General features: G+C 44.9%; 2 protein-coding genes and 8 non-coding genes across 10 annotated transcripts in view; 2 read left to right on the top strand and 8 right to left on the bottom strand.

Annotated features, from left to right (window-relative positions):
- LOC311369505 (NLR family CARD domain-containing protein 3-like) overlaps window positions 1-22,389 on the top strand; it is a gene marked incomplete at its 3' end in the record, with an annotated part of 218,310 nt that overhangs the window by 135,112 nt on the left and 60,809 nt on the right. The gene's annotated exons all lie outside the window — the stretch shown is intronic.
- LOC311369687 (uncharacterized protein) lies at window positions 1,085-7,755 on the top strand (the record flags this gene model as incomplete). Its single annotated transcript, XM_084487907.1, has 4 exons — window positions 1,085-1,171; window positions 1,276-2,893; window positions 4,795-4,975; window positions 6,130-7,755. Exons 2-4 carry the CDS (start codon window positions 1,278-1,280, stop codon window positions 7,753-7,755), a joined length of 3,423 nt encoding a protein of 1,140 aa, XP_084344033.1. The 5' UTR covers window positions 1,085-1,171; window positions 1,276-1,277.
- LOC311370202 (5S ribosomal RNA) lies at window positions 10,053-10,171 on the bottom strand. Its single transcript, XR_014640530.1, has one exon. It is a non-coding gene; the product is annotated as a 5S ribosomal RNA (ribosomal RNA).
- LOC311370416 (U1 spliceosomal RNA) lies at window positions 12,450-12,614 on the bottom strand. The gene has a single exon (XR_014640740.1). It is a non-coding gene; the product is annotated as a U1 spliceosomal RNA (small nuclear RNA).
- On the bottom strand, window positions 13,036-13,226 carry LOC311369965 (U2 spliceosomal RNA). Its single transcript, XR_014640297.1, has one exon. It is a non-coding gene; the product is annotated as a U2 spliceosomal RNA (small nuclear RNA).
- LOC311370191 (5S ribosomal RNA) lies at window positions 15,047-15,165 on the bottom strand. Its single transcript, XR_014640519.1, has one exon. It is a non-coding gene; the product is annotated as a 5S ribosomal RNA (ribosomal RNA).
- Window positions 15,445-15,609, bottom strand: LOC311370415 (U1 spliceosomal RNA). The gene has a single exon (XR_014640739.1). It is a non-coding gene; the product is annotated as a U1 spliceosomal RNA (small nuclear RNA).
- On the bottom strand, window positions 16,041-16,231 carry LOC311369979 (U2 spliceosomal RNA). Its single transcript, XR_014640311.1, has one exon. It is a non-coding gene; the product is annotated as a U2 spliceosomal RNA (small nuclear RNA).
- On the bottom strand, window positions 17,135-17,253 carry LOC311370200 (5S ribosomal RNA). Its single transcript, XR_014640528.1, has one exon. It is a non-coding gene; the product is annotated as a 5S ribosomal RNA (ribosomal RNA).
- LOC311370414 (U1 spliceosomal RNA) lies at window positions 22,104-22,268 on the bottom strand. Its single transcript, XR_014640738.1, has one exon. It is a non-coding gene; the product is annotated as a U1 spliceosomal RNA (small nuclear RNA).

Genomic DNA, 22,389 nt, shown 5'->3' with positions numbered 1-22,389 from the left:
GAAGCTCACGGCTTTGCAAAAGCAAAAGGATCGTTCTGGAGACCGGAATGGACTTGGAGAGTAGTTGCGTAAATTGGAATGCGGCTACTCGCCCTAAAACCAAACAACCCAAATGATCTTTTTCGGCCCCCCCAACCAACACCGGCCTCAGCCAAGGCCACTGCTGGAACAACATCTCCCGGATGAGCACTGCAGTGAGACGCTCTCTTTGTGCCTCCCTCCCCCCACCCCACCGACACCTGCTGATTGTTGACTCTGTCTGGGACCTGATCAAGGCTGTCTCCATGGCAACTTGCTGTGTTATCGCAATGACATCCTGCGGCTGAGACACCATGGTTGTGACGCCAGGCGTAGCGACTCTCCAGGCCTACACACACACAAACTCTTACACGGATACAGATACGCAATCACCCCCCCTACCCCCATCCCACGCCTTTGCCGCTTCGGTTTTCCCTCCAGTATGACAAGACATGCCTGTGTCCAGAGCCTTGATGGCTGGGACCGATGGCTGCTTGCCTGCACTGGTGTTCCCCCCCCCCCCCCAACCCCCTCCCCTGTTGCAGGTCTTGTGTTTATCATGTTGTAGGTATCCTGACTATGTGTGCTGAGGTCCCCACACTGTACTCCCCACAGGAGCATAGTCTGGGGGTTGCCTTTTTTTCCCCCTCCCCTCTCCTCATGTCGTGTTATACAGTTTTTTTCCTCAAGATGGCGCCGTCCATGGCTGCCATGACACACTCGAACGTCAAGATAAATTCCTACTATGTTCTGCATAATTGGCAAATAAAACAATTCTGATTCTGATTCTGGTATGTATGTATGTATGTAGTAATGAATGATTTTTTGGAAACTCTTTTGCGTACCACTTAATAGCACATCACGTAGGCTTACCACCAGTGGTACGCGTACCATAGTTTGAGAACCGCTGGTCTAGATAATCTCAAACTGTTAAATATTCGTCTCCACCCCCATCAACTTCCTCCACACACACACACACACACACACACACACACACACACACACACACACACACACACACACACACACACAGGAAGTGAAACTTAAGCTTCAAAGAAACCAAAGACACTCAAAATTATAGCAGCTCTTTCGTTCCGGAGGAAAATAAGACGCATTTCTGAACATATTGTCTGGCAGTAAGAAACAAAACAAGGTGAGTAAAACAGCACAACTTTCAGATAAGTTTAAATCTCTCTTCCATTATGGAATTAGAAATATATAATTGCTCAATACATAAACCTTGTTGTCTGTTTCTAGGAATGGCCTCTGCTAACGCTTCCTGGTCTGAGGAGAACTTTTCATGTTCCATCTGTCTGGATGTGTTCAGCAGCCCAGTTTCCACACCATGTGGACACAACTTCTGCAGAACCTGTATTACAAAGTTCTGGGGTGAAAAAGTCAAGTACAAATGCCCTGTTTGCAACAAGCTTTTCCACACAAAACCTGATTTACGTGTGAATATCCTTGTATCAGAGATGGCTGCTCAGTTTAGAACATCCGTACGAGTAAAAGAGCAGCCTTGTGTTGAACCAGGTCAAGTTCCCTGTGACGTCTGTACTGGGACCCAGCTGAAGGCCGTGAAGTCCTGCCTAGTGTGTTTTATGTCTTTCTGCCCAACCCACCTGGAGCCACATCAGAGAGTAGCAGTCCTGCAGAAACATCGGCTGGTCGAGCCTATGGACCATCTGGAAGACAGGATGTGTAAGAAACACGACCGACTTCTGGAACTCTTCTGCCAGACTGAACAGGTGTGTGTGTGTCAGTTCTGCCCAGAGACAGACCACAGGTCCCATCCTGTTGTACCTCTAAAGGAGGAATATGAAGTGAAGATGGCCCAGCTGGGGAAGATAGAGGCTGAAGTTCAGCAGATGATCCAGGAGAGACAAAAAAATATTCAGGAGATTAAAGACACAGTTAAACACAGCAAAGCAGAGGCAGAAAGAGAGATAGCTGATGGCGTGCAGGTCGTCACTGCTCTGATGCGCTGCATTGAAAAGTGGCAGGATGATCTCAACCAAATGGTTAAAGAGAGACTGAAATCCACAGTGAAACAAGCTGAAGGCCTCATCAAAGAGCTGGAGCAGGAAATAGAAGATCTGACTAATAGAAGCTCAGAGGTGAAGCAGCTCTCACACACTAAAGACCACCTCCACTTCCTCCAGGCCTTCAGATCCCTGAAGGATCCTCCACCCACCAGGGACTGGACGACGGTGGAGGTCCGTCCTCCATCATACATAGGGACCTTGAGGAGATCCCTGGATCAGCTGGAGGAGACACTGAACATGGAGATGAAGAAGCTGCGTGATGCTGAACTGAAGAGGGTCCAACAGTATGAAGTAAATGTGACTCTGGATCCTGATACAGCTCATCCCAAACTCAGCCTGTCTGCGGATGGGAAACAAGTACATGATGGAGGTGTAGTGATGAATCTCCCAGACAACCCTAAGAGATTTACATATACTATATTTGTCGTCACGAGGCAGAGCTTCTCCTCAGGGAGATTTTACTTTGAGGTCCAGGTTAAAGACAAGACTGTATGGTATTTAGGAGTGGCCAGAGAGTCCATCAACAGAAAAGGTGGGACCACGTGGACCCCTGAGACGGGTCACTGGATTCTCTACTACGACAAGGATGGGTTGGTATTTCAGGATAAACCTGATGTCCATCTCCCTCTGAGAGCTGAGCTCCAGAAGGTGGGGGTGTTTGTTGATTATGATGAGGGTCTGGTCTCCTTCTATGATGTGGAAGCCAGAGTTCATATCTACTCTGCTACTGGCTGCACCTTTACTGAGCCTCTCTATCCATACCTCTGCCCAGGCGTCCATAATTTTAGAGGTATGAACTCTGCCCCCCTGATCATCTCATCTGTCAATCAAACAGACTAGGACATTTGTTTGGTAATAAAATAATGAAACCACCAAAACAACTAATGTTGTTTCCTGAATTACAATCTCTACTATGTGAGATCTGAGAGAACTGCATTAATGTTGTACTGCTGTCATTTAACGAGGAGAAATTCAGTAGGAAGTGAACCCTGACTATTATAAATTATAACCCATTGTACATAATTAGATAACATTATATTCTTTGTTGTCTCTTTCTCATGTTTTTAAAGGTTTACTGCTATACAATTGTTTATGGTTGCAGTTATGTATTAACTAGTTCCAGGGATTGATCATAATAATCAAATCATTACTTTACTTCTGAATCATGAATGAAGACACAATAAAATGTATTAATGACAACACTTTTATGATTGAAATAAAAATGGAAAAACAGCTGATGAGTCGACTTACTTTTAATGTCCATCATGCAACAACCCAACATGTGTAACACACTAACACAAAGGTCACAGTGACTACATGTAAAGATTCTCCTCATGTGTGTGAGTACCGTGACTTTGTCTCGCCAGCTGTCCTCTCCTCTCCATCCTCTCCTCTTAGGTTCTCCTCTCTCCTTCCTCTCTTCTCTTCCTCCTCTCTCCTATCTCTGCTCTCCTTTCTAGCTCATCCAGGATTGTGTTAAGTATTGTCTTGCATACACATTACACGTGTTTACAAATTACCTAGGCAATATTACGGTTTATTTGTGCAAATGTTTGAAGTGCTTTAGCTGTAATTTAGCCTTTTTTAAGACGGCGCACAATTATTTTGCTCCACTGATCCATGGTTCAGCTCTACCCTCAAAGGACAGCGACTATAGACTACTTTACTCATCGCACTGAATGCTATTTTTTTCCAGGTACTTCTCACAACACAAAACGTAACTCCATTCAAACATATACGGCGATCAAAACAACGTAACACTCGGGGGGGCTTGCAGTGGTGGAACTAGAGCGGGGGGGGGGGGGGGGGGCAGATAACTTCAGTGGCTCCATAGACCGTGATAGAAAAGTGAGTGTGGACCCCTAACCTGTCATCTAAAGGCCCTGACACACCATTCCGACTGCCGATCATCGGCAGAAGAGGCAGTCGGACCGATTTGGTCGTGGCCGAGTCAACGTGTGCAATCGGCTGAAAAGAACAGACGGCTTGAAAAGATCACCGACGGCTTTGACGACGACCGATCACACAGCACACACCAACCAGACTCAGGTCACCGAGCTCGCCAGACTGTCCGACGGCCGATAATCTGGTTGGTGTGTCAGGGCCATACGGAGCATGAATTAATCCTCTGATGGCTGATTAGAGGTAGAAGTGATAATTCACTGACACTAGAGTTCTTCAATGTGGCAGCTAGTGTGGTCCAATAGGGTCACTTCACTAGAATTATTTAACATACTCTGAATAGCCAGTGTCTCTGCCCCGGAACTGGAGCTAATTTATTACTCTCACACACACACACACACACACACACACACACACACACACACACACACACACACACACACATGAAACGAAACAAAAGGAGGTTGAAACATCGTGGGAGGACACGCTCTCTCTAGTGCAGGGCGAGCAGCACACTGCGTCCGTCTGTCCTCCGTCTCTAGATTTGTGTTCCCAAAAGACTACGGTTGTCATGTGAGTCCGCAGACTGGCAGAGCGGTGCAGGTCACTGGTTAAATGTGCCCTGCTCAATGGTTTAGTGATCGCTTCAGGTTGAAAGCAACGTGTAGCGGGGCCCTAGCTTTAGACGGGGCCCCACACTGAGGTAACCGGACAGAAAGAGACGGATTCAAACTGTTTCACTCTGTGTTGCTTTTGTTCATTTGTTTGTTTGTTGGTTTTTTTGTTTGGGCGTCACCACGGTGATCACCGTGACAACGCTGAGCATCAGCGGCGCCAGGAACTCGCCGCCCAGGGTGGCGTCCGCCGCCCATGTGCCGGTTCGTCAGCGCGGTGCCACGCCGGCCTTCGTCTTCTCCGCTCTCATCGAGCTCGCCGCCGTCGACCGCCCGACCAAGCGGAGCTGGGCCCGGGGCGGCAGGGAAGCACCGGAGGCCCAGCAGCACCCAAAGGTGCAAATGCTCCCATCATCCGTCACCATGACGACCTGCTATTGAGTCGTTGAGCAGACGCTTTTATCGAAAAATAACTGTTGATTCAGTTAAAACCTGAAATAAAGAAGGTTTACACTGACATGTGATTACGTATTCAGTAGAGTGTCTGTGGATAGCTGTCGTTATATTAGGGTTTAGGGATTATTTCTTCCTCTCTCTTATCTCCTCCTTCCTCCTCCTCCCTCCCTAATCACCTCCTCCCTCCCCCTACCCATCCTTTCTTTATTCTTCACCCCCCTTCCTCCTCCAATTCCCCCCTTTCTCCTCCCCTTCCTCATCCTACCCCTCCAGTCCCTCAACACCTCCACTCACACCCTTCATACTCTTCTTCCTCTCCTCCCCTTCATACCTCTTCCTCTCTCCCCCTCTCCTCTCTCCTCCACCTCCTCCTTCATTTTCTCCTCTGTGTGTGTGTGTGTGTGTGTGTGTGTGTGTGTGTGTGTGACCCACTTTTACCAGCAGGGGGTGCACTAGTTCTGCAAACAGGGCAAACTTTCCAAAAGCAAAAGGAAATCCCCCACTGACCAGACTGTATCGCTGTGTGCACTGTGCGCGTACACATCGGGGAGAGTTCCTACAGCAGCGTAGCGCCAATAAACAGCTATTTGCTCTCCGTCTGTTTCTGTTGAAAATCGGATCGGGGTTTGATAGAAAGTATTCGGGGAAGCCCCGGAAACCCGGATAGATCAACACCGATGAATCCCAGTTACAGTCGCAAATAACCACAATGTCTCTCGTTCTGCATCGGCTCTCTTAACTCCAGAAAGAAGAGAGCACACATCAACGCATTTGAAGAGGCCACACAGTGCGCAATAATGCAGTGCACTCAGGTGCCGTGGGGGCGGAGCCAGGTGTCAGGGGTGGAGAGGAGAGGACGTCATGTTGAGGAAACGAAACCTAAGGTTCATAGGAACCAAAGCAACCGACGTGGAAGCAGTTCTCTCATTCAGGATAAACCCATTTTGGAAAAAATTGTGTGACAGACAGAAACAACAACGACAAGGTGAGTAAAGCAGCACAACTTTGAGAAGTTAAAACCACTATTGCCGTTATGGAAAAACAAAAAATTATGGGATTGCTAAATACATAAACCTTGTCGTCTGTGTCTAGGAATGGCCTCTGCTAACACTTCCTGGTCCGAGGAGAACTTTTCATGTTCCATCTGTCTGGATGTCTTCAACATCCCAGTCACCACACCATGTGGACACAACTTCTGCAGAACCTGTATTACAAAGTTCTGGGATGAAATAGTTAAGTACAAATGCCCCGTTTGCAACAAGCTTTTCAACATAAGACCTGATTTACAGGTCAATACCCTCTTATCAGAGATGGTTGATCGGTTTGGAACTTCTCTACAAGTAAAAGAGCAGCCTTGTGTTGAACCAGCAGAAGTTCCCTGTGACATCTGTACTGGGACCCAGCTGAAGGCCGTGAAGTCCTGCCTAGTGTGTCTTGTCTCTTACTGCCAAACCCACCTGGAGCCACATCAGAGAGTCGCAGGCCTGAAGAAACATCGGCTGGTCGAGCCTATGGACCGTCTGGAAGACAGGATGTGTAAGAAACATGACCGACTTCTGGAGCTCTTTTGCCAGACTGAACAGGTGTGTGTGTGTCAGTTCTGCACAGAGGCGGTCCACATGTCCCATCCTGTTGTACCTCTAAAGGAGGAATATGAAGTGAAAACGGCCCAGCTGGGGAAGATAGAGGCTGAAGTTCCTCAGATGATCCATGAGAGAAAACTAAAGATTAAGGAGATCAAAGACACAGTAGAACTGAGCAACAAAGATGCAGACAGAGAAATAGCCGATGGTGGGCAGGTATTCACTGCTCTGATAGGCTGTGTTAAAAAGTGCCAGGATGATTTCAACCAAACGGTTAAAGAGAACCTGAAATCCACAGAGAAACAAGCTGAAGGCCTCATCAAAGAGCTGGAGCAGGAAATCGAAGATCTGACCAATAGAAGCTCAGAGTTGAAGCAGCTCTCACACACTAAAGACCACCTCCACTTCCTCCAGGCCTTCAGATCCCTGAAGGATCCTCCACCCACCAGGGACTGGACGACGGTGGAGGTCCATCCTCTGTCATACGTAGGGACCTTGAGGAGATCCCTGGATCAGCTGGAGGAGACACTGAACATGGAGATGAAGAAGCTGCCTGATGGTGAACTGAAGAGGGTCCAGCAGTATGAAGTAGATGTGACTCTGGATCCTGATACAGCTTATCCCAAACTCATCCTGCCTGAGGATGGGAAACAAGTACATGATGGAGATGAAGAGAAGGAACTCCCAGACAACCCTAAGAGATTTACAGAGTATATATTTGTTCTCACGAGGCAGAGCTTCTCCTCAGGGAGATTTTACTTTGAGGTCCAGGTTAAAGACAAGACTGCATGGTGTTTAGGAGTGGCCAGAGAGTCCATCAACAGAAAAGGTCAGACCATGGTGACCCCTGAGACGGGTTACTGGACTCTTAACTACGACAAGGATGGGTTCGTATTCAGAGATAACCCTTCTGTCCGTCTCCCTCTGAGAGTTGAGCTCCAGAAGGTGGGGGTGTTTGTTGATTATGATGAGAGTCTGGTCTTCTTCTATGATGTGGAAGCCCGGGTTCATATCTACTCTGCTACTGGCTGCACCTTCAGTGAGCCTCTCTATCCAATCCTCTGCCCAGGTGGCAATAATTATGAAGGTAACAACTCTGCCCCCCTGATCATCTCACCTGTCAATCAAACAGACTAGGACATTTGTTTGATAATAAAATAATCAAACAACCAAAACAACTAATGTTGTTTCCTGAATTAGAATCTCTACTATGTGAGATCTGCATTAATGTTGTACTGTCATTTAACAAGGAAACATTCAGTAGGAAGTGAACCTTGACTATTATAAATTATAACCCATTGTAAATCATTAAATAACATTATGTTCTTCATTGTCTCTTTTTCATGTTTTTAAAGGTTTTCTGCAATAAAATAGTTTATGGTTGCAGTTATGTATAACTAGTTTCAGGGAATGCTGTGCATCATAATAATCATAATATAATGCATCATTACTTTACTTCTGAATCATGAATGAAGACAATAAAATATATGAATGTATGACAACACTTTTATGATTTAAATAAAAATGGAAAAACAGCTGATTAGTCGACTTACTTTTAATGTCTACCATGCAACAACCCAACATGTGTAACACACTAACACAAAGGTCACAGTGACTACATTTAAAGATTCTCCCCATGTGTGTGAGTACCCTGACTTTGTCTTGTCATATCTCCTCTCCTCTCCATCCTCTCTTAGTTTATCCTCTCTCCTTCCTCTCTTCTCTTCCTCCTCTCTCCTATCTCTGCTCTCCTTTCTAGCTCATCCAGGATTGTGTTAAGTATTGTCTTGCATACACATTACACGTGTTTACAAATTACCTAGGCAATATTACGGTTTATTTGTGCAAATATTTGAAGTGCTTTAGCTGTAATTTAGCCTTTTTTAAGACGGCGCACAATTATTTTGCTCCACTGATCCATGGTTCAGCTCTACCCTCAAAGGACAGCGACTATAGACTACTTTACTCATCGCACTGAATGCTGTTTTTTTCCAGGTACTTCTCACAACACAAAACGTAACTCCATTCAAACATATACAGCGATCAAAACAACGCAACACTCTTGCTCAGGGAGATTTTACTTTGAGGTCCAGGTTAAAGACAAGACTGAATGGTGTTTAGGAGTTGCCAGAGAATCCATCTTCAGAAAAGGTTGGATCATAGTGACCCCTGAGATGGGTTACTGGACTTTTTACTTCAAAAAGGATAGGTTGGTATTTAGAGATGATGCTGATGTCCATGTCCCTCTCAGAGCTGAGCCCCAGAAGGTGGGGGTGTTTGTTGATTATGATGAGGGTCTGCTCTCCTTCTATGATGTGGAAGCCAGGGTTCATATCTACTCTGCTACTGGCTGCACCTTTACTGCGCCTCTCTATCCATTACTCTGTCCATGTGATCATGAAGTTGGTAGAAACTCTGCCCCCATGATCATCTCACCTGTCCATCGAACAGACTAGGACTTTTGTTTGATAAAAAAATTATATTTTTTCCTGAATTATAATCTCTACCATGTGAGATCTAAGAGAACTGCATTCATATCATACTATTAACTGTCATTTAACAAGAGGAAAAATAATTAAGAAATTTACACTGTGTACTATAAAATATATAACCCATCATAACTGGTTACACTATGACGTTCAATATTTTTTTTTCTGAATGATTTTCATGTTTATTTTTTTATGTTTAGTGATGCAAAACAAGATTAGCTGAAAATGTGAAATGTAATTTTTTTTAACCAAATAGTTATATTCGTTCATTCTTTTGAATCATTTTTGACAACACAATACAATGTCTGTACACTATTCAGATTAAATAAAAAATTGCCAAAAGTAGAATGGGCACAATTTGTGAATGCATTACGCTTCCCCAATAAACTCACACTGGCGCGTCTGAATAAACCGGTGACCAAGAACGCTTTCCTCATTATGCCGTCACAAACCCAGGCAGCCTTACCAACAGAACTCACAGGCAATATAAGCAGGACAGAGCCAGATTCTGCTCAGTTCTTCTTGGACCTCATGAGCGACAGGTAGGCAAATATCCTCAAATAGCGCAATTATTATCCGATTGAATAGTTTTTGATATTTCACTATCCTCTAAGTTATAATATCAGGTATCATGTTCTGTTGTGTGTGTGTGTGTGTGTGTGTGTGTGTGTGTGTGTGTGTGTGTGTGTGTGTGTGTGTGTGTGTGTGTGTGTGTGTGTGTGTGTGTGTGCGCGCGCCTGAAGGTTGTCGAAATGTAGAGCTCTCGTCGCAGCTCTCTGGTGCTCCCTGCTGGCAGTCTCACTATACTGTCCGCATGTTTCACAAAAAGATTTTGGAGAGACGTTGTCAGTGTCTGTATGTTGCTTCAATTCTCCCAAACAGTTGGCGGTAAAGATCCGGCCACGGTAAACAATTGCAGGCAAAAAGCTCGAGATGAAAAGAAAAAGTTTACAGCACCTGGTATTCCCAGGCGGTCTCCCATCCAAGTACTAACCAGGCCCGACCCTGCTTAGCTTGCGAGATCAGACGAGATCGGGCGTGTTCAGGGTAGTATGGCCGTAAGCAATTCTACCTGTCGCCAAACACGCTTTTATATGCAGGAGCACATTAGGAGTGAGAAAGCTGCTGAGGCCAGGGGTCGCACTTGTACAGAAACAATGATTAGTTACCACAATGAATAGATGAATGAAGGAATACGTTATTCCAGACTCAAAGCTCCGTATAAAAATGCAATGCAATACACTGCGCAGGACAGTTGCTAGGAATTCTGGGCCCCCTGAAAGAATATCGGTGTGGGCCCCTCTACCCCATTCATTGCCACCTTAAATGTTCTTGTTTTTCAGTGTTCTTGACGGTGCCTGGTGTAATACACCCAATTTGTTTCCTTTTTTACATTTAACGACTTAACAAGTGTATTATTATGTAAATTATGTAATATTAATTGTCTTATTCTCATTTCCCTGATTTGCAACACGTTATTACACCTCTGTTTGCAAATACATTTTCAATTAACCACTCAACAAATAAGTGTGGGTATTTTATTGTATTTAACAATCAAGCACTGATATGCAAAAAACAAAGTGTCCTGGCTCAAGATAGTCCACAGGTAAATATGTAGCGTTTAACTTAAATGTGCAAGTGAAACAAAGAGCACATGGAATACATTGTTGTAAAACAAATAAGAAAAACAACAACAAGCCTCATCTAATCTCAATTAAAGTTTAAATTGGATTGTTTGTTCACTGTAAGTCTCATCAATCACTCACTTCCACTGAGGAAGAACCATGGGAAGACCCAGGCACGTGCACACATAGGGCCCTAGGGGTGCTTGAGCCCCTGCCCTTTTTTATGGAAGCATATATGTAGCAAAATTCAAATGGAAATGCAATTTGCAATTAGCAATTCAATAAGTCATTGCATTATGTAATTGTCAATTCATCATGCAATTTAATAATGTAATTTGAAAATACAAAGTGTATTTTAATATGCAAAGTGACAATGAAATCCTCAATTCAATTTAAAAAAGTTATAACAATAAAAAGCGCCCCCGTAATTGGAATTCACTTTGCCACGCTCTGTGTGTTGCAAAATTCAAATGACATTTCAATCCGCAAAACGCTTTGCAAAATGCTTTGCAAAACGTTTTGCAAAAGATTTTGCAATCTTATCAGCGGATCGTGTGTGGGCGGGAGTCGGGACCGTCACTTCCTCATAATTTCCTTGTTTATGTTTGTATGTGTCAGCAATGGAGGAGATTGTCGCTACGCTCCGAAGTTTGGCAGATGATGTGCTGTGCAATCGTGTTGAAGACACAGATGCAGTTGATAGAGTGTGTGCTCTGGGAGATAGGGTATTACAAGGAAATTACGAGGAAGTGACGTAGATCCTGCCCACACACTATTCGCTGGTAGATTGCAAAATGTTTTGCAAAATGTTTTGCAAAGCGTTTTGCAAAGCGTTTTGCGGATTGAAATGTCATTTGAAATTTGCAACACACAGAGCGTGGCAAAGTGCATTGCAATTACAGGGGCGCTATAGCTTTTCCATTTGAATAAAGGCGACTAAATGTTAATTCTATTTTTATTGTTATAACTTTTTAAAATTGAATTGAAGATTTCATTGTCACTTTGCATATTAAAATACACTTTGAATAACGTATTTTCAAATTACATTACTAAATTGCATAATGAATTGTCAATTGCATAATGCAATGACTTATTGAACTGCAAATTGCAAATTGCATTGCCATTAGAATTTTGCTACATACATGCTTCCATATTTTTTGCCTCGTATTAAAAAGTGCCCTCTGAGTGTTCTTCAACAATCGCGCCCGCAAAAGTGCTCGTCCGCGATCGAACGCCCCGTTAACAATAGCGCTCGTCCGTGATCCAACCCCCCCCCCACCGTCAACAATCGCGCCCACAATAGCGCTCGTCCGCTCGTAGCGCTCGTCACCTGCCCCTCAAAACTCCTGTGCACGTCCCTGGGAAGAACGAACCGCGGTGTGGACCAAACCATTTTTTAAGAAGGGGCCAAGGGGATTATTGAAATTATTAAAATTAGAATATTGTATGATTTGTGGCTTTGTTTTAATTCGGATTCATTCATATGAATATATATTAGTTCAGTGTATGCATAATAATTTTGTCATAGAGGCTACTGGGGGCTGTGTGTGGGCCCTAGCGGGCTGTGGGCCCTTATAATTGTCATAACCTTTCCCCCCTATACGACGGCGCTGACACTGCGTATGCGTTTGTGTAAACGTTTGAAGAAACGTAGCGCTCCAACACCTGGGGTGCGATGCATGCATTCGTAACTGTTTTTTCTTTAGAACAACATAATCAGGGGAGAGCGCGAACGCAGTCCCCCACTACCAGAAATTATGCAATCGAGATTCCCACATTTGGGGAATTCGCACGGGTCAGCAACAGCCTCAGTGCAATGGCTGAGCCTCGCTATGGGTGAACCACCTTCTTGATCATGGTATCTCTCTTGCCAGGTAAGTATGAGTTGTGAGCGTTCAGGGTGGCTACACGTTGCCCACGCATGCTCCCGTGGGGGACGGTTGCAAAGCATTCAGCAAAGGGACGAGATACACTGGAACACAAAGTGTTGGCAACATTCCTACACGTCTAGACTGTATAGACACTGTAGACCACCGATCACACGTTTTTAACTTGAATCTGAAATCAGCGTGGGTGGAAGCAAAACGACAGCAAACCTGGAGATCAGAGTTATTTGAACACTACAATGTATTATTGTTTATATAAATATATATATAGCCTATAACAGAATCCCGTTGGAATAAATGTTCATGGTGCGTTTTCATACGCACGTTTAAACTGTAAATGATCCATGTCACTTTGTTGTCTTAAACGCGGACGGGTGTAGCATCAGCAGGAGATGCCTTTTGATTTGAACAGTCATAGGAGGGTGCACCGGTCCTGGAGGTACTGCAATACCAGGTCGATGCGTGGAGTGGACGGAGCAAGCCCCTTTCCCATCTCCAAGTTCCAAAAATCAATTTAATATCTGGTCCCCGGGTAGGGGACGTATCAGATATTAAACTGATAAGAACAGATACTACACTTGATCTTAGCCAAAAGGCCGAGAAGCGATACCCACACATTGTCAGGCCTAGAGGCCACCTTCCCAGACACGACGCTCTGCTTGGCGGTTTAACAGCGAGAACAGCCTCAGCCTATACAAATTCAAAAGGACCACTAGGCGTCCACCACACATAGCGTGTTGTCAGACTATATTTATGTGACGGGGTGAATTATTAGTTTAAGTATAGACTAAATATTCATTGATTACATACACTCCCTCCCTACAGAGGGAGCCGGTTTGATCTCGGGGGTGGTGCGTTGAATGGGCGTGGTCTCACACTGGAGCTTAAGGCTAGAGAGCTGGGCCGGAGTCCCACCACCTGCGTCTAATGTGTAATTGGACGAGCGAGCGTGTTCATTCACACTGATCGGCCCATCGCCGCGAACTGGGGCTACGGAGAGCATTGCCCAAAGACGTGGCGTGTCGTGTCGGGAGTCATTGCGCAAGGTAGCCACTCGTGAGTCTAATTGCACTTTAGCAATACTTCTGTCTACATTTCCCGCATATTTATTACAAATGGTGTGCCATATGTACGATTGATTTTATGTTTAACGTACTGTATAGTACAGGGAACGTTTAACTGAAGATGATATGTTTCTATCTGTGTGCTGTGTGTCATTATGTGTGTTTTTGGTCTGTTTCAGACGTGGCGTGCGTCTGAGTGTTTGTGCCGCTTTCTCCCCTGTATAGTTTACCTCCAAGCTTCTGTGGGAATTTAATTATTATATTAATCTATTTTGGTTTGAACTTCATTTCTTTTGTTTCTTTTGGGATGGGGGGGGGTCCTAATTATTAGGGCCTGGTCGAGAGCGCGTGTTGTCCACTAATCTATGTTCATACTAATAAGTTTGCTGTGGTTTGTCACTTGTATTACTATGTGCTTAGACTATCTCGTTGTGCTGTGTATCGCCATCTTTTGAGTGCTGTGCAATAACTGAACTGATGGAATAAGATTTTGGGCGACTGTTTTTATGTGACCAGGTCTTACCTCCTTGTTTATATTTACTATATTTATTGTGTCATAATAAATTAAGATTTATCTTTTCTATACCAGCGTCTTTGTGGGTCCTTTAAGATCTGTTGGGGAAGGACTACAGAACTAGATTCTCACGATATTACATTTATCCTGAAAAACTAAACGAGTTTATTTATCATTTGTGCTAACGCAGCTTCTCTTGGGATTATCTGGTTCATTCAGAAAAATACAGCATCGTTTTTATTTGCCATCAAAACGTATCCCATAATTCTGAGATACTTAACTCGTTGATTCAGAAAAGCATGCAGTGAATGCATTACGCTTCCCCAATAAACTCACACTGGCGCGTCTGAATAAACCGGTGACCAAGAACGCTCTCCTCATTATGCCGTCACAAACCCAGGCAGCCTTACCAACAGAACTCACAGGCAATATAAGCAGGACAGAGCCAGATTCTGCTCAGTTCTTCTCGGACCTCATGAGCGACAGGTAGGCAAATATCCTCAGATAGTGCAATTATTATCCGATTGAATAGTTTTTGATATTTCACTATCCTCTAAGTTATAATATCAGGTATCATGTTCTGTTGTGTGTGTGTGCGTGCGTGTGTGTGTGTGTGTGTGTGTGTGCGTGTGTGTGCGCGCCTGAAGGTTGTCGAAATGTAGAGCTCTCGTCGCAGCTCTCTGGTGCTCCCTGCTGGCAGTCTCACTATACTGTCCGCATGTTTCACAAAAAGATTTTGGAGAGACGTTGTCAGTTTTCTGTATGTTGCTTCAATTCTCCCAAACAGTTGGCGGTAAAGATCCGGCCACGGTAAACAATTGCAGGCAAAAAGCTCGAGATGAAAAGAAAAAGCTTACAGCACCTGGTATTCCCAGGCGGTCTCCCATCCAAGTACTAACCAGGCCCGACCCTGCTTAGCTTCCGAGATCAGACGAGATCGGGCGTGTTCAGGATGGTATGGCCGTAAGCAAGTCTACCCGTCGCCAAACACGCTTTTATATGCAGGAGCACATTAGGAGTGAGAAAGCTGCTGAGGCCAGGGGTCGCACTTGTACAGAAACAATGATTAGTTACCACAATGAATAGATGAATGAAGGAATACGTTATTCCAGACTCAAAGCTCCGTATAAAAACGCAATGCAAATACACTGCGTATGCGTTTGTGAAAAGTTTGAAGAAACGTAGCGCTCCAACACCTGGGGTGCGACGCAGGCATTCGTAGCTGTTTTTTCTTTAGAACAACATAATCAGGGGAGAGCGCGAACGCAGTCCCCCACTACCAGAAATTATGCAATCGAGATTCCCACATTTGGGGAATTCGCACGGGTCAGCAACAGCCTCAGTGCAATGGCTGAGCCTCGCTATGGGTGAACCACCTTCTTGATCATGGTATCTCTCTTGCCAGGTAAGTATGAGTTGTGAGCGTTCAGGGTGGCTACACGTTGCCCACGCGTGCTCCCGTGGGGGACGGTTGCAAAGCGTTCGGCAAAGGGACGAGATACACTGGAACACAAAGTGTTGGCAACATTCCTACACGTCTAGACTGTATAGACACTGTAGACCACCGATCACACGTTTTTAACTTGAATCTGAAATCAGCGTGGGTGGAAGCAAAACGACAGCAAACCTGGAGATCAGAGTTATTTGAACACTACAATGTATTATTGTTTATAGAAATATATATATATATATATATAGCCTATAACAGAATCCCGTTGGAATAAATGTTCATGGTGCGTTTTCATACGCACGTTTAAACTGTAAATGATCCATGTCACTTTGTTGTCTTAAACGCGGACGGGTGTAGCATCAGCAGGAGATGCCTTTTGATTTGAACAGTCATAGGAGGGTGCACCGGTCCTGGAGGTACTGCAATACCAGGTCGATGCGTGGAGTGGACGGAGCAAGCCCCTTTTCCATCTCCAAGTTCCAAAAATCAATTTAATATATGGTCCCCGGGTAGGAGACGTATCAGATATTAAACTGATAAGAACAGATACTACACTTGATCTTAGCCAAAAGGCCGAGAAGCGATACCCACACATGGTCAGGCCTAGAGGCCACCTTCCCAGACACGACGCTCTGCTTGGCGGTTTAACAGCGAGAACAGCCTCAGCCTATACAAATTCAAAAGGACCACTAGGCGTCCACCACACATAGCGTGTTGTCAGACTATATTTATCCTGAAAAACTAAACGAGTTTATTTATCATTTGTGCTAACGCAGCTTCTCTTGGGATTATCTGGTTCATTCAGAAAAATACAGCATCGTTTTTATTTGCCATCAAAACGTATCCCATAATTCTGAGATACTTAACTCGTTGATTCAGAAAAGCATGCAGTGAATGCATTACGCTTCCCCAATAAACTCACACTGGCGCGTGTGAATAAACCGGTGACCAAGAACGCTCTCCTCATTATGCCGTCACAAACCCAGGCAGCCTTACCAACAGAACTCACAGGCAATATAAGCAGGACAGAGCCAGATTCTGCTCAGTTCTTCTCGGACCTCATGAGCGACAGGTAGGCAAATATCCTCAGATAGTGCAATTATTATCCGATTGAATAGTTTTTGATATTTCACTATCCTCTAAGTTATAATATCAGGTATCATGTTCATGTTCTGTGTGTGTGTGTGTGTGTGTGTGTGTGTGTGTGTGTGTGTGTGTGCGTGCGTGCGTGCGTGCGTGCGTGTGTGTGTGTGTGTGTGTGTGCGTGTGTGTGTGCGCGCCTGAAGGTTGTCGAAATGTAGAGCTCTCGTCGCAGCTCTCTGGTGCTCCCTGCTGGCAGTCTCACTATACTGTCCGCATGTTTCACAAAAAGATTTTGGAGAGACGTTGTCAGTGTCTGTATGTTGCTTCAATTCTCCCAAACAGTTGGCGGTAAAGATCCGGCCACGGTAAACAATTGCAGGCAAAAAGCTCGAGATGAAAAGAAAAAGCTTACAGCACCTGGTATTCCCAGGCGGTCTCCCATCCAAGTACTAACCAGTCCCGACCCTGCTTAGCTTCCGAGATCAGACGAGATCGGGCGTGTTCAGGGTGGTATGGCCGTAAGCAATTCTACTCGTCGCCAAACACGCTTTTATATGCAGGAGCACATTAGGAGTGGGCCAGGGGTCGCACTTGTACAGAAACAATGATTAGTTACTGTCATGTTCGTGTTCCAAGGATGAGGCCGTGTTGATAGCTTGTAACTTAGTTTAATGTCTCACGTTCTCAATAACATATATGTGGCTTCATGCAGTCTTGCTCTAGTCCGTTATATGGTACAGTAAGCTGACTACTAACCAGTACTGCCGCCTAGCGGTCAAATATGTAATAACATCTAATCATAACATCCCCCTTTTTCTAAGTTAAAATGCATTAACATGAATTATCACATTAGCTGTATCAGTTATTTTAACCATTTCACATTCAGCATAACTCTGCAACACATAAGCAGTATAAACAGTTTATATCAGATTGCATAACTCATATCTAAGCCAACACTAGACCATTTAGAACACATTCACAACATCAGTCAATATACAATTTGTTCAACATCTTTAACATGCATATTGAATTTTCTTTGTTTATAAGTTCAGTCTATCAGGCTTTCTGATTTCTCTTGTGGACCTTCTTAACTCAGGTTCGCTTGGAGTAGGTGTGTGAGAGTCAGTGTTACAGTCCATAACAGGTTTGGGAATTACCTGAGATTCACCACAGGTTACACTGAGCTCACCAACAGTCCCTTGAGGAGTCTTTAACAGACTGCGACGATTGCGTCTGAGGATTTGTCCATCATCAGTTTTCACTGTGTACGATCGTGGAGCAACTTCTTGCAGGACAGTTGCTTTTGTACTCCATCCATCAGCATCCTCAATCCTGACTGTGTTGTTGGTAGTCAGTGGAGGGAGATGCTTGGTTGTTCTGTCATAGAATGACTTTTGCATCATTTTCTGTTGTCGTAGCTTATGTTCAATCTTTGAGTGATTCTTTTGCTTTAATTTGTCGTTTTGATGACTCGGCAAAGTTGTTCGTAGCTTCCTCTTCATCAGCAGTTCAGCTGGTGACAGGCCGCACTGAAGAGGTGATGCTCTGTAACTCAATAAAGCCAGATAGGGATCCGAGTCACTGTCAGCTGCTTTCTTTAGGAGTTGCTTGAGAATGTGAACTCCTTTTTCAGCTTGCCCGTTTGACTGTGCATAGTGTGGGCTTGACGTCACATGCTTGAAATCATATTGCTCTGCAAACTTCTGCCATTCTTTGCTGCTGAAGCAGGGGCCATTGTCGCTCACCACGGTGTGTGGGATGCCATGCCTGGCGAAGATAGATTTAGCATGTGTTATGACACAAGTTGATGTTGAGCTTGTTAGTAGCGCCATCTCAGGGAAGTTTGAGTAGTAATCCATTATCACTAAATAGTCTTTACCTCTGAGATGAAACAAGTCCATTCCTACTTTGTGCCATGGTGCTGTTGGCACCTCAGCTACCACCATAGGCTCTTTGCTCTGCTTGTTCCTGTGTTTCTGGCATGTTTCACATTTACTTATAAGTGTTTCAATGTCTTTGTTCAGTCCGGGCCAGAAAACCGTGTCTCTCGCCCTCCTTTTACACTTTTCGATGCCGAGATGGCCTTCATGTATCCTGTGCAACATGTCCATTCTCAAAGCCTGTGGAATAACAATCCTGCCCTTTTTCAACAGCAGACCATCCACAGTACTAAGCTCACCTCTAACATGGTAAAATTGTGGACATGAACCAGCTGGCCATCCCTCATCCATGTTCTGCATGACATGCTGTAGCTCAGCATCCGTTGCTGTAGCCCCCGCTATTTGTCTTGACTTTGTGTCAGACACAGGCAGTGTAGCCGACACCATGTTCACGTGACACTGTATGTCCTCGTCTGTTGCACTCACACTGTCGCCTGTAGTTGCTCTGGATAGGGCATCAGCAAGGACTAGGTGTTTACCTGGAGTATATATCAGTTCAAAATCATACCTTTGCATCTTCATCATTAACCGCTGAATCCGTGGAGACATTTCATTCAGATTCTTTTTGATGATGGCGACCAGCGGTCGATGATCAGTTTCGACTGTGAAAGACGGCAGGCCGTACACGTAGCTATGAAACCGCTCCAAACCATACGCCAGTCCCAAACATTCTTTTTCGATCTGAGCGTATCGGCATTCAGTTTTTGTCATAGCCCGAGATGCATAGGCTACCGGTTTCCAGTGCTCACCCTCAGCCTGGAGTAGAACGGCACCAATACCATCTTTGGAAGCATCTGTAGACACTTTTATCCTCTTCGTGTGGTCATAAAATGACAACACAGGTGCTGTGCTCAGTGTGTCCTTGAGTTTTTGCCACTCATGCTCATGTTTCACTGTCCATTTAAACTCACAGTCCCTGTGCAGAAGCTCTCGTATGCATGATGTCTTTGCTGTCAGATTGGGAATGAATTTACCTATGAAATTCACCATCCCCATGATGCGTAGCACCCCTGTCTTGTCTGTGGGCCTTGGCATGTTCTGTATTGCATGTATTTTGTCTTTATCTGGTTGGACACCACGTGCAGACAGCTTGTCTCCCAGGAAGAGGATCTCTTGAACGCCAAACTCACATTTACGCTTGTTGAGTTTCAGTCCATACTTTTGTATGCGTTCCATAACCCTGTTCAGCCTCTCGTTGTGCTCTTGGGCTGTGGAACCCCATATGATGAAGTCATCAATGTAGACTCGAACTCCATCCAAGCCCTCGATGATCTGCTCCATCGCTCTGTGAAATATTTCAGGTGCTGACTTGATTCCAAAAGGCAGTCTGAGAAAGCAGTGTCTGCCGAAGGGCGTATTAAAGGTACAGTACTTGGTGCTGCTTTCATCCAGTTTCAGCTGCCAGAAGCCTTGTGAGGCGTCAAGCTTTGTGAAGTAGTTGGCACCTGACATTTCACTGATGATCTCTTCACGTGTAGGTATTTGATAATGTTCACGCTTTATGCTCTCATTTAAGTCTTTAGGGTCCATACATATTCTCAACTCACCATTCTTTTTCTTTGTGATGACCAGTGAGTTGACCCAGTCTGTAGGCTCATTAACCTTTTTGATCACTCCTAGCATGATCATTCTATCGAGTTCTTTCTTTAGGCAGTCTTTCAGTGGCGCCGGAACTCTGCGTGCTGCATGCACAACTGGTTGGGCTCCTTCTTTCAACTGTATTTTATATGTGAAGGGCAAAACACCAAAACCCTTGAAAACATCTGAAAAGTTCTGAACAATTGTGTCCATAGAGTCATTTGTTGGGTTTATGGTTGGGATGATGCGATACACTCTTTTCACAAGCCCCAGTTCTTCACAGGCTCTGTCACCAAGAAGTGATTCACGTCCCTCATTCACAACAAAGAAGAATAGGTGGTGCACTTTTCCTTTAACTGTGACACTCAACCTGCATGTGCCCAAACATTTGATTGGCCGCCCATTGTAGTCTTTCAGTCCAGATTCTTTTCTTTTTATTTGTGGCTTATCTTTCATTGCCTTCACATCACACATGCTTATGAGATTTGCTTTTGCACCAGTGTCCAATCTCATGGTGACTACAGTCCCATTTATCATTAGAGGAGCTATCCACTTATCTTCTGTAGTGACATCATTTACATTGTCTGGTTTATTTATTTGTTCACTTTCACAATTCACCATTCCAACAAAGAACGTGTCACTTAGATCAGGCTCGTCTATTAAGTTTACAGTTTTTCCTTTCTTCCACTCTTTCCGTTTGGAGAAGCATTGTTTAGCAAAATGATTCTTGCCTTGGCAAGTAGAGCATTGCTTACCAAACGCTGGACACTGTCTAGGCTTGTGCTGTGAGCCGCAGCGCTTGCAGTTTATCATCACGTCCTCCTGCTGTGCAGGCCGGGTCTGTGTGCGCCGTCCCCGCTGATACGACACTGCTCCAACCGCTGCCGCGCTGTCGCTCTGCGCCGAGGCGACTGCAGACATCTCGCTGAACGTCCTCACGTGCCTTTGGGACAGCTCACTGGCCTGGCAGATCTTAATGGCTCCTGCCAGCGTCAGCTCCATCTCCCGTAGTAGCCTCTCTCTGACCTTTTTATCCGCCACACCGAATACAATCTGGTCCCGGACCATGGAATCCGTCAGCGCTGCGAAGTTGCAGGACTGCGCCTTTAGCCGCAAGTCCATCAGGAAGCTATCGAAGGGCTCATGCTGGCGCTGTGTACGAGACCGAAACACGTACCTCTCGTACGTCTCGTTCTTCTTCGGAGAACAGTGAGTATCAAACTTGCTAAGCACTACATCCAACTTTTCATTATCTTCAGGACTGTCAAACACGAACATGTTAAATACTTCTATGGCCTGTGGCCCTGCTATTGTTAGCAGCAGCGCTACCTTTCTAGCTTCCGGCTTCGCCTCGAGTCCCATAGCAGAAACATAAAGGTGAAACCGCTGTTTGAAGGTGCGCCAGTTCTCGTCGACATTCCCCGTCAGTTTCAAACTTTCCGGTGGTTTTAAATCCATGTCGCCCATTCGAGTTTACTCCTGGTACCATGTCATGTTCGTGTTCCAAGGATGAGGCCGTGTTGATAGCTTGTAACTTAGTTTAATGTCTCACGTTCTCAATAACATACATGTGGCTTCATGCAGTCTTGCTCTAGTCCGTTATATGGTACGGTAAGCTGACTACTAACCAGTACTGCCGCCTAGCGGTCAAACATGTAATAACATCTAATCATAACAGTTACCACAATGAATAGATGAATGAAGGAATACGTTATTCCAGACTCAAAGCTCCGTATAAAAACGCAATGCAATACACTGCGTATGCGTTTGTGTAAACGTTTGAAGAAACGTAGCGCTCCAACAGCTGGGGTGCGATGCAGGCATTCGTAGCTGTTTTTTCTTTAGAACAACATAATCAGGGGAGAGCGCGAACGCAGTCCCCCACTACCAGAAATTATGCAATCGAGATTCCCACATTTGGGGAATTCGCACGGGTCAGCAACAGCCTCAGTGCAATGGCTGAGCCTCGCTATGGGTGAACCACCTTCTTGATCATGGTATCTCTCTTGCCAGGTAAGTATGAGTTGTGAGCGTTCAGGGTGGCTACACGTTGCCCACGCGTGCTCCCGTGGGGGACGGTTGCAAAGCATTCAGCAAAGGGACGAGATACACTGGAACACAAAGTGTTGGCAACATTCCTAC

Source organism: Micromesistius poutassou (assembly GCF_964030765.1).
Source record: "Micromesistius poutassou genome assembly, chromosome: 24".
NCBI classification, from domain to species: domain Eukaryota; kingdom Metazoa; phylum Chordata; class Actinopteri; order Gadiformes; family Gadidae; genus Micromesistius; species Micromesistius poutassou.
This window is presented reverse-complemented; position numbering and strand designations above follow the sequence as displayed.